The sequence below is a fragment of the Microcaecilia unicolor genome, chromosome 1 (genome assembly GCF_901765095.1).
Source record: "Microcaecilia unicolor chromosome 1, aMicUni1.1, whole genome shotgun sequence".
NCBI lineage: Eukaryota > Metazoa > Chordata > Amphibia > Gymnophiona > Siphonopidae > Microcaecilia > Microcaecilia unicolor.
In genome coordinates, this window is record NC_044031.1 from 182,741,014 (window position 1) to 182,753,150 (window position 12,137).

General features: G+C 45.2%; 1 protein-coding gene across 1 annotated transcript in view; it reads left to right on the top strand.

Annotated features, from left to right (window-relative positions):
* The first annotated feature begins 839 nt into the window (after window positions 1-839).
* Window positions 840-12,137, top strand: part of RBX1 (ring-box 1) — a 48,581-nt gene continuing 37,283 nt past the window's right edge. Inside the window, exons 1-2 of the mRNA XM_030189980.1 lie at window positions 840-985; window positions 7,745-7,823. Coding sequence (XP_030045840.1) covers window positions 908-985; window positions 7,745-7,823 — 157 coding nt within the window. The 5' untranslated portion in view covers window positions 840-907. The remainder of the gene's footprint in view (window positions 986-7,744; window positions 7,824-12,137) is intronic.

Here is a 12,137-nt window from a genome sequence, read left to right on the forward strand (position 1 = left end):
ACAACTGGCTCGCAAGTCTGGCCAAAATTTAACAACCGGATCTTGCGAGCCGGCTCCAGCACACCACTGGATGTAGGGCAAGAAATGAAGAAGGAAGGCGGAAAGTAAAGAAATTAATGGAAAGGAAGCCCTGCAAACGGAGTTAAGAGGATAGATAGTAGCAGAATCGGATACTGGGCCAGCATGATCAGAAAAACAAAATCACCAGACAACGAAGTTAGAAAAAAATCATTTTATTTTCATTATAGTGTTTGGAATTTGTCCACTGTGAGAATCAGGTGCTCAACATTAAAAGTTTATATTTATTTACTTATTTATGGCATTTTATCCCACATTAAACATGAATTAGATTGGAACCTGGGATCATTTAATTTTTTTTTCCTGGAGTAATGCATTGCCCCCCCCCCCCCCATGCTCTCTCCCCGGCTATAGCCAGCTCTGCAATTTGGGGGGGGGGGGGTGGACACAGAGGGAACAGGGAGAGAGACTGTTGTTAAACATTTACCAGCACACCACTGCATATACATAAGAACCAGCGCTTGGCATTTCTGTGCCACGATTAGAACGCGCGCGTGGGGGGGGGGGGGGGGGGGGGGGGGGGATACAAGTCGAACAAACGCAGAGCAGTTCCAGCAAAAACATAGCCCTACAAAAGACTGTAAGCAAGCACACACAGACTTCCCCACGCGAGACACGGCAGTGGTGGCACCCATTTTGCGCCTGCGCTGGGCATATCATAGCCACTGCCAACTGCGATCCTCTTCCGGCTCCACCCACACTGCGCCTTTAAGAAGATCGTTGTCCAATCAACTCCTCCCCTTTTTTCTGCCTGAGTATGGGCAAGTCCCCTCCCCCTCCTGCAAATACGTAATGGGGTCATAGCCGGAGACCCGGAACAATTTCGAAAATGGCGGCCGCGATGGATGTAGATACTCCAAGTGGAAACAACAGTGGTGCTAGTAAGAAGCGTTTCGAAGTGAAGAAGGTAGGTGTGGATGCAGCTCAGTGAATGATGTGTATAGGGGTGAAAGCTAGACTAGTGTTTCTCTGTGAAAGGTTATTCCGGTGTTCACAATCTTATAATGGGGCCTTTGCTTTAAAGCATTGGAGCACCTGGGCGCGAGTCTGCGCGATGTGCTGTCTAGTAATAGGGGTGGTGTGGGGTGCGCCGTTACGTTGATGAATGTCGTGGTGAACCAATAAAAGTGCAGCTTTGTGGATTATCTATTTTGTTGAACCACTCAGTGCGAGCGTCATTGTTGCCGTGGTAACGAAGACCTTTCTCTGAATAAGGGAGGCCATGAATTCTACCTGTATTTGTATTGTGGCTATGTAGTAAATTGCTTGTTCAACAAATACAGAATCCTGCACAGTCTTCGGAAGACAGGACTACTACTAGGACTGACCACTTCTTACAGTGCATGTATTATGCTGAGCGCTAATTAGACTTATATGGCGTTTTTTCCACCCCCGCCCGGAAAAAGGGTTTCCTTTTTCTCCATGTATGTGTGTGTGTTTTTTACCGTTGCAAAATGGGTATCACTTGTTGTCTTATTACACCGCTGACCATCTATGTTCAATGCATGTGTAGAGGTTTTATTTTCTTGATCTGTAGGTTGTCTTTTACAACTGTATGGAGCTTCAGCAGGGGGTTTGTTTACCCCCTCCCCCCCAGCTTGTTAAGATGCATAAACATGACGTTGCAGGATGATCGTGGCCTTTGAATGGCTTTAAGGATAATGGTCAGGGATTTTCTGGGTGATAGAGCATTTTAGAGTGCTTCGTTATTTTGGATAAAGATTGCTTCCCCCCCCCCCCCCCCCCGCGTCATTGGAGCAGCAGAGGAGAGACTTTATTTCAGGAGAAGACTCATTTCAAAATACTCCTGTGCCAAGCATCTCTTATTACCTCTGAAATTTCAGTTAAGGTGTTGATGTTCATATGGCATTTCTGGCGAACAGATTACAGCTTTCCGAAGTAAAAGGACTATCAGACACAACTTGGTATGCTTCCTGGTAATATTTTAAGTAAAGCAAATTTATATGTAAAGACATGGCATAGGAACCTGTGTCATACTTTCCACTTTTTTGTAAATTATTTTATCTGATTTGATTTATAGAAATTATCAGTGAGACATGTGGGCAATGTAATATCCAGCTCTAGCAGCAGCATTTCTGTACTTAAAGCCTTTGACACGGTTCCGCCTAGATGATTAATAAATAAACTGAGTGCCCTCGGTATGGGCCCTAAAGTGACTGGATTAGAAACTGGTTGAGTGGAAGGCGACAAAGGATAGTGGTAAATGGAGCTCATTCTGAGGAAAAAAAATGTTACCAGTGGTGTGCAACAAGTTTGGTTCTTGGTCTGATTCTTTTTTAGCATTTTTGTAAGCGATACTAATGAAGGCTGTCTGATAAGGTTTGTCTTTGTGGATGATACCAAAATCTGTGATAGGGTAGATACCCCCCCCCCCCCCCCCCTCCGATGGTGTGGATAACATGAGGAAGGACTTATTGAAACTAGAGGAATGGTCTGGAATTTGATAGATTTGATTTATTGCTTAAAAAATGCATGGTCATGCATTTAGGCTACAGAAACCCGCGTGAACAGTGCAGTTAGGGGGTGAAGAACTTTTGCTCATGAAAGAGGAGCGGTACTTGGGTGTGATCATATGTGATTTTTTTTTATTGATTTAAATTAGTAATAAAACAACATGGCTTGTTACTGTGCTGGTTTGCATTCTTTTATGACGTGCTAATCTTAAAGTGACTGACAGGTAGAAGAATGCTTGGGTGCATAGGGAGAGGAATGGCCAGTAGGAAAAAGGAGGTGATGATGCCCCCTGTATAAGACGCTGGTGAGACATTTAGGGCGGCTACTAAAATGGTCAGTGATTTCGTCATATGGGTCATTCCATGTCAAGTGGTCAGATTTCAGAGAAGTGCCCTGCTCGACCATCACGGATTTCTATGAAATTTTCTGTGAACATTCATACATGTCCCCAATGAACATTGGTAAAGTTTTACGTTCGCCGATGCAATACTTGCTGAAATATAGTAATCTGTTTGACCCCATACTGCAGCCTTCTATGGTATGACTCCAAGATTTCGGCAACTTTGAGACACTGTATCTCCGGCAATATTTTGTTGAGAGAAACAAAACTTGGCCATCTTGTACAACTTTTTGCGCTCTATTAAACAAAATAATATAAAAAATCTTCATGAGCGATTTCCATGAAGAAAACTTGGAGCAAACTTGGTCCGAAAAATTTGCAGCACGAAAAAATTGTAAAGTTTGCCTTTTTATATCTCTGGAATTAAAGGTGTGATAAAAGTGAAACTTTGCACACAACAACTTATCAACAAAAGGTTTTCGAATATAAAATTTCATTATAATATTTTCCATTAGTTCACAAATTGAGTGTAAAGTTGATGATTTTTGCAAAAACGCCAAAAATAGGGTATTTTTAGCCCACTTTTACAAAAAAAAAAGACCTTATGGAAACTCTTTTTAATAATTTTCATTAGAAAGAATATGTTTCAAAACCCTTAAAAAAAGTAGGGTTGGTTTTTCATCGCTTGCATATACAGTGGGGGAAATAAGTATTTGATCCCTTGCTGATTTTGTAAGTTTGCCCACTGACAAAGACATGAGCAGCCCATAATTGAAGGGTAGGTTATTGGTAACAGTGAGAGATAGCACATCACAAATTAAATCCGGAAAATCACATTGTGGAAAGTATATGAATTTATTTGCATTCTGCAGAGGGAAATAAGTATTTAATCCCTCTGGCAAACAAGACCTAATACTTGGTGGCAAAACCCTTGTTGGCAAGCACAGCGGTCAGACGTCTTCTGTAGTTGATGATGAGGTTTGCACACATGTCAGGAGGAATTTTGGTCCACTCCTCTTTGCAGATCATCTCTAAATCATTAAGAGTTCTGGGCTGTCGCTTGGCAACTCGCAGCTTTAGCTCCCTCCATAAGTTTTCAATGGGATTAAGGTCTGGTGACTGGCTAGGCCACTCCATGACCCTAATGTGCTTCTTCCTGAGCCACTCCTTTGTTGCCTTGGCTGTATGTTTTGGGTCATTGTCGTGCTGGAAGACCCAGCCACGACCCATTTTTAAGGCCCTGGCGGAGGGAAGGAGGTTGTCACTCAGAATTGTACGGTACATGGCCCCATCCATTCTCCCATTGATGCGGTGAAGTAGTCCTGTGCCCTTAGCAGAGAAACACCCCCAAAACATAACATTTCCACCTCCATGCTTGACAGTGGGGACGGTGTTCTTTGGGTCATAGGCAGCATTTCTCTTCCTCCAAACACGGCGAGTTGAGTTCATGCCAAAGAGCTCAATTTTTGTCTCATCTGACCACAGCACCTTCTCCCAATCACTCTCGGCATCATCCAGGTGTTCACTGGCAAACTTCAGACGGGCCGTCACATGTGCCTTCCGGAGCAGGGGGACCTTGCGGGCACTGCAGGATTGCAATCCGTTATGTCGTAATGTGTTACCAATGGTTTTCGTGGTGACAGTGGTCCCAGCTGCCTTGAGATCATTGACAAGTTCCCCCCTTGTAGTTGTAGGCTGATTTCTAACCTTCCTCATGATCAAGGATACCCCACGAGGTGAGATTTTGCGTGGAGCCCCAGATCTTTGTCGATTGACAGTCATTTTGTACTTCTTCCATTTTCTTACTATGGCACCAACAGTTGTCTCCTTCTCGCCCAGCGTCTTACTGATGGTTTTGTAGCCCATTCCAGCCTTGTGCAGGTGTATGATCTTGTCCCTGACATCCTTAGACAGCTCCTTGCTCTTGGCCATTTTGTAGAGGTTAGAGTCTGACTGATTCACTGAGTCTGTGGACAGGTGTCTTTCATACAGGTGACCATTGCCGACAGCTGTCTGTCATGCAGGTAACAAGTTGATTTGGAGCATCTACCTGGTCTGTAGGGGCCAGATCTCTTACTGGTTGGTGGGGGATCAAATACTTATTTCCCTCTGCAGAATGCAAATAAATTCATATACTTTCCACAATGTGATTTTCCGGATTTAATTTGTGATGTGCTATCTCTCACTGTTACCAATAACCTACCCTTCAATTATGGGCTGCTCATGTCTTTGTCAGTGGGCAAACTTACAAAATCAGCAAGGGATCAAATACTTATTTCCCCCACTGTAAGGCCCTAGAAATAGGGACAAAGTTGAGGACATTGCTATCGCAACATCATATACTTCAACATGCATTTTTCTATATTGTGTTGTTTTCTTTCCATTTCTGCTGAAGTTTAAAGTGTATAATTCATTTTTTGTATGCTATATGAATCTGATAGTCTACTAGCGGTGCTTCTGCACTAATGGCATTGGTTAAATATTCTGTAAGTACCTTATTGATGCCACGCATTAGCATGTTTCGGCTATAGGATTCTGTACTGTGCAGGTGTAGTTGTATGTTTGTCATAACATAAGAATCTTTATAACTTCTCTTTTTTAGATTCGTATTAATTTAATACACTTCATATTATTAATTATTGCGATTTTGCTTAATATGCGAAAAATGAATGTCGAGTCAACTGACAATCCCACTTTGCCCATTTGTGTTGTTGGAAAACAATTGTCGTCAACTTGCCACCATGGTTCATTTTATTCTAAAGAAATTGGGCTGCATTATGTGCACAGCTTGTCTGCCAATGAAAAAAATGCTCATTACTCGGCGATTGGAGGTTGAGTTCGCAGACGACGACCAAATCTGCCTGCATCACAAAGCGATGCATTTGGAAAGTACGAAATGACGCAAAAGTCGTGCTGCAACCCATTCGACAAACAAAATCACATAGTTAAACATGGACTGTTGAAAGTCGATCTAGCTATGTCCGATGATTTGAAAAAATTGAAAACAAATGTGAAGCCGGGCCAAAAAATGTGTTCCAAGTGTAAAGCCAAATATGTTTCTATGGTCGAAAGCAAGGCAGAGTCATCGTCATCAGAAAATTACGATATGGACATTTCAGACACTCTTGATCCAAGTTTTACTGATTTGGGGACTTCCCCCATTAAAAATTCGGAGGTTGGCCAGTAGGGATAAACTGGATATGTGAAACGAAAATTGAACGCGTTCGGAAAGTGGTAGCAGAAAAAATAATGGTAGCCGCTGCAGTATCAGCCGACAATATTGGACAAACTAGCAAGTTTTCTGCTAAGGAATGCCTGTCATGCCAAGATTACACTGACCTTCTGGATAACTTAGCCCTCTAGAACCCATCTGCCCGAGATGGGCATAAAAACTCCCCCAATCATGAAAAGGGCTACCGAGGCCAAGCTCTCTTAAGAAGAAAGGTTAAAATTAAGGGTCCCAGTCCCAGAGAGATCCTGCTCAGAAGATATAGAAACAGCTTAAAGTATTCTGTTCTTCCCTTGGATCCCCTTGCATAGTTGGGACAGTTTGAGAAGAATTTGTGCCACTGCCCTAGCTACATGCAAACAGTTTCTGACTCAACAGTGATTCTGGTAAAGGAAACCAAAGGCTGGAGAAAATAAAGGGGAATCCCCTGTACTAGCAGTCTCTAATGGAACACAAGGTACTTTAGGAGAAGCCTCAGAATAAAAGCGAAAATTCATCCTGAATTTTCTTTTTATCTCCAGCCTCAATATCACAGATTCCTATTCTAATAGTCCATTGCATCTTCCTTTTTTTTTTCTTTTTTTTTTCTCCCCTCCTCATTCAATTATTTTCCATTGCTACCATCCCCTCACCATCTCCATGGTTTTCTTTCCCATCCGCATAAGCAACCCACATTTAAAGCTCTTGTAAATTCAAACAAAACATAAAGTGCATCCAACAACTTGTTAAAATTTAATATAAAACAGGCATTTCTTTCTTATATGCAATATTTTTTTTAAATTTCTATATTGTAAACATTGTTTTAAGTTTCTGAGTCGAGGTGTGCACAGGGACATAATCTGGTCCCCTTTCACTTTGGATCCATCCCCACAGTATTAATGACTGTTTTGTCACCAACACAATGGGTACCCATGGATTTCCACTGGATTCCTGGTGTCCTCATCCTTGTACATACTTCTATTCCACTTACTGAGCCAGTGGATATTCAGAATTCATCTTCCCTCCTGCTCCTGTTTTTCTATTTCTTTATATGTTCTCTTATTCCTGGGTGGTAAGCCTAATGCCAGTCAGTATCTTTGCCTTGATCCCTTGAAGGCATCAGTTATTTTCCTCATGCCTTCTTTCAGAAGGCCCAGAATAGGCCTGCTTTCTGCAGAAGATGGAGTAAATTACCAAAGGTAGATTAAGGACCATATGCTTGTTGTCCCTGAGTGGGTAGTTTCTATGAGAGCAGCAGGCTAAGGGTTAAAAAGCAAAAGTGATTTATACTGATTTCCTTTACATATGAAAATGCGTTATTGCATTATAGGCTTGGGGCCCTGTTTTACTAAGGCGCATTAGCATTTTTAACATGCCCACAATTAGCGCACATGCTAACTGTGTAGACGCCTATAGGGATATTGTAGGCGCGCACATGGTAATGCGCGGGTAAAAATGCTAACACGTTTATAATGCGGCTTAGTAACGGGGCCCTTGATAAGTGACTCCCCTTGATGTTAACCCAATGTTTATGAAAGATGTGCTATACTAGTGTATCTGATGAACAAGTCAGAGTGGTTTACAATATTAAAATTTTAAAGAATGAAACCTGAAGCTAAAAAAAAGCTCTTTTTTTCTTTCAGTGGAATGCTGTTGCTCTTTGGGCATGGGATATCGTGGTTGATAATTGCGCCATTTGTAGGAATCATATCATGGATTTGTGTAAGTAGCAGACCTAATTACTTTTTTTTTTATTCCTACAGTTTTTTCTAAGTATTGTCAAATCACTAACTTTTAAGCATTGCTTGGGATTCGTAGTGCTACTTTCGTTTGTATGAGACACAAGTCCATAAATCCTAACATGCTTAGTAATAGGAACTGGAAAAAGATTCTGGATGTGTCCTGATTAGTTGGGACACTTAAATTACTTTGTTTCCTTAGCATCAACAGCAGATGAATCCAGGAACTGGTGGGTTGTATCTGCCTACTAGCAGGTGGAGATAGAAACACTGAAAACAGTGACACTGGACACCCAGCTCCCTGTCTCCTCAGTATATCTCTATCTCCATCAGGTAGTGGACGGATTCTTCCCAGCTCCTGAATTCTTGGGGAACTCCTGGGCCTTTGACCAGGTGAGTGGGGGGTGTCTGGCTGAGGGTGCTGGCCTTGAGGACATACTTTTTCTGCAGGTCCCTGTCCTAGCCCGATCTCCCCCTCTCTCTGTTGCCTCCTTTCTTTGCTGCTTAAAAAAAAAAAGAGAGAAAATACTCTTGTCTCTCCTCACAACATTTTGCAGCTGTCAGCCATTTAAAAAAAAAAAAAAGAGAGAGAGAATTTATTTTGTTCACTGCTGACTGTAAAACAGAGAATTTATTTGAGCTCTGTTGAGCCGGCTGCCCCTGTTGAGGCGTTTATCAGGTTTGTGGGGAGGTCAGGACCGTCTTTTGGGCTCCCACAGAGAGTGTCCGCCGCTTCTCAGTCTCCTGGTCTCGCCGGTGAGTACTTTCTGCATCTTTCCCGGTGGTTGGGTCGGCGGGCGCTACTATTATCTGTTCCATGGTGGCAGAGGCGGTAGAACGTTGTTCCCGCTGCGGCTCTCGTCGCTCTCATCGGGGCTCTGTGTAGCACGCTGTTCAGAGGTGGCCACTGTAGAGCTGGCGGGTGATTCTTCCCGCATTGCTGAACCCGCGGCTCGTGGTTCTGCGGCGGTTTCTGAAGCGCCTTCTGAGCCCGCACTTTTTGTTTCTTCTGACTCTTCCCGCCTTCCCAGTTCGGCGGGCGTGGGGGGGGGTCCAGCACTGGGGTGGCTCCTGGGACTCCTTTTAGTGGGTTTAATCCTACTGAAACTGATTTTGACTTCTCCCCCGAGTTTTATTCTGTTGCTCCACCAGGCATATTTGCTCAAAAAAGGCATGTATGCTGGAGCCTCTCCTTTCCCTCAGACTTCTTCTGAAGCCAGAGAGGAGGTACTTCCCTCTCAGATTTTGCTCTTGGCCAGGGTCAGGAGGACTTAGCTCCTAAGCATTGACGTTTGCCTGCTTGCCCTGATGGGGGGTCCTTTGCATCGGTTTCTTCTCCTGTGCTACTGGAGTCTGGAGAACCTAGGCCTCTAAACTGGAAGATTTTGAAGAGGGGGCTCTGCTGGGTGAGCAGGATGATCCCACTGCAGTGTGGATCTTTCATCGTGAAGAACTTCCTACTCTCATCTCTGAGGCATTGGCAGTGGTTAATATCTTTGATCCGGAGGAGCCTTCCGCGGCTTCAGTTAACCCTAAGATGGCTAGCACGAGGAAACCTTCCAGAGCTTTCCCATTGCACGAGTCTATTCAGGAACTTATTTCAGCTCAGTGGTCTGACCCTGAGGGTTCCTTTAAGGTGGCTAGGGCCATGACTCGTCTCTCTCTGGTGGCTCCTGCTACATTAGAGACTTTATTTCCTTGCCTAAGGTGGATGCTTTGGTGACGGCGGTCACTAAGAATGCCACTCCCCTGGTGGAAGAGGGGGGTAGCTCTTAAGGATATGCAAGACAGGTGTCTGGAAGCTTCGCTAAGCATTCCTTTGATGTGGCTGCATTGGCCCTTCAGGCTTCTATTTGTAGTTCTTATGCGGCTGGAGCTTACCTTTCCTGGTTTCAGCAGTTTGGAGCAGGATCAGGAGTCAAATTCTGGGTCCTTGGCTACCACCCCGATGGATTCTGCTCTCGCCTATTTAGCGGACGCACTCTATGATCTAGTCAGGGCTTCAGCCAAGCAGATGGCTCTGTCAGTTTCTGCACGCCGTTTGCTTTGGCTGTGTCACTGGGCTGCTGGTATGGCTTCTAAACAGTGTCTCACCAGGCTTCTGTTGTGTGGAAAATTGCTTTTCGCCGAAGACCTGGAAAAGATACTTAAGGATTTGGGAGATTCTATGTCTCAACACCTTCCTGAAGACAAGCCTAGAACTGGTTCTAAGGCCGGTTCTTCTAGACCTCGTTTTTGTGAGGTTCGCCGTTATTGTCCGGTCCGTAAGTTTTCCTTTCGGAATGACAAGCAATCAGCAGGAACTTCAACCAGGACTCAGGTTTCTGGCCGACCTGCCCAATGATGGGGCACAGGTCCATTCCTTGGTGGTTTCCATAGGGGGTCGGCTATCCCTTTTTCACAAGGTCTGGACCGCTATAGCCTCAGACCAGTGGATTTTATAAAAGACGGATACATGTTAATTTGCCTTTCCCTTCGCAGACAGTTTTTTGGAGTCTCATTGTGCCACGGCATCCAGGAAGCAGGCTGTCCGGACTACTCTACAAGCGCTGTTGGATCTCGAGGTGATTGTTCCTGTTCCTCGGGCCGAATGGTGCACTGGTTGTTATTCGATTTATTTTGTTGTTCCTCGCAAAGGGGGCGCCTTCAGACCTATTCTCAACCTCAGGAAGGTGAACGAGTGTTTCCGAGTTCGCCACTTCCGCATGGAGACAGTGCAATCAGTGATTGCCTTTGGATCTGAAGGAGGCCTATCTTCACATTCCCATTTGGGCACCCCATCGAAGATTTCTTCATTTTGCAATTTTGGGTCGTCATTTTCAGTTCTGTGCCCTGCCCTTTGGATTAGCCACAGCACCGCACACCTTTTTCAAGGTGATTTGGTGGTGGTGGTGGCCCACCTTCGGAAGGAGGGAATCAAGGTTCATCAGTATCTCGACAATTGGCTACGAGAGAGAGAGCAGTTCATTTTTGGTGCCAGTTGACTCCTGCCTCAGTTTCAGAGCCGGAGCGTTTTCCTCGGCTCCCGACTGTCAGGTCCCCACACTTCTCTGCAGCAGCGGGTAAGTGCTGGCATTTTGTTGTCCTTCCCTGGGCAGTCCGTTATGGCGGCAGAGATAGTGAAATGCTGTTCCTAATGGGGGAAATGGCGTTGGGAACAGGTTTCTGCAGTGCTGAGTGCACAGAGGTGGCTGGCCCTTCGTTTGCCAGAGACCGTGCTTTCCCGCACTGAGCCGCAGGGGCCACGCGCCATTTTGAAGAATGCCGCTGAAACGGCTTCGGCGGCGCTTCCTGCCTGCATTTCTTCTCCTTCAGTGGGGGGAAATTGCCCAGGAGTTTCTGGCACATCTGTTCCTCCTTCTGGGGGACTGCCTGCAGCCTTTGCTACTTCGGGGGATTTTTTTTCCCTTGAATTTGTCTTAATGATGCATCAGGCATATGTTCTCAAACAGACTCTCCCCCTTTCAGGTCCAGCTCTTTCTGTTGAGGTTCCTGGGGGCTCTGGAGGAGATAGGGGTCTAGTGGGGTTGTCACCGGAAGAGGTCTCCTCCCTAAAGAGGCGAAGAGTTTCTTCACTTTCTGAGGAGGGGTCCTTGATCCCTGTAACAACAGCACCGTCTCTGGTAGCTCCTATGGAAGGATCTAGAGACAGCTGGGCCTGGATGATGTGGAGGAGGGTGACCTTCTCCATGACCAAGTGGCTGACCCCTCTGTGGTGTGGCTTTTTCATAAAGAGGAGTTGTCCTCTTTTATCTCTCAGGCTTTAGAGGCCTTGAATATTGCAGACCCGGAGGTTTTCACCTCTGAAGCTGTTAACCCCAAGATGGCCAGTACCAGACGCCTGTTGAAGGCCTTTCCAGTGCACAAAGCTATACAAGAATTAATTTCAGCTCAGTGGGCAGACGCTGATGGTGTCCTTAAGGTGGCCAGGGCTATGTCTCGACTGTACCCAGTAACTGTGAAACGGGCCAGAGCAGTTTTCCCTTCCTAAGGTGGATGCCCTGGTGACGGCGGTCACTAAGAAGATGACCCATCTGGTGGAAGGTGGGGTGGCACTCAAGGATATGCAAGACAGACGTCTGGAATCTTCCTTGAAGCAAGCCTTTGAGGTGGGCACCTTGCCCCTACAGGCTTCTGTTTGTAGCTAGAGCTTGTCTTATTTGGCTCCATTAGGTTTCAGACTCTGACCAGGAGTCTGAGTTTACTGGGGCGCCTGCGTTCTCTTACATGGACGTAGGTCTTGCCTTCTTGGTAGATGCCCTTTATAACTTGGTTCGGGCTTCAGCCAAGCTCATGG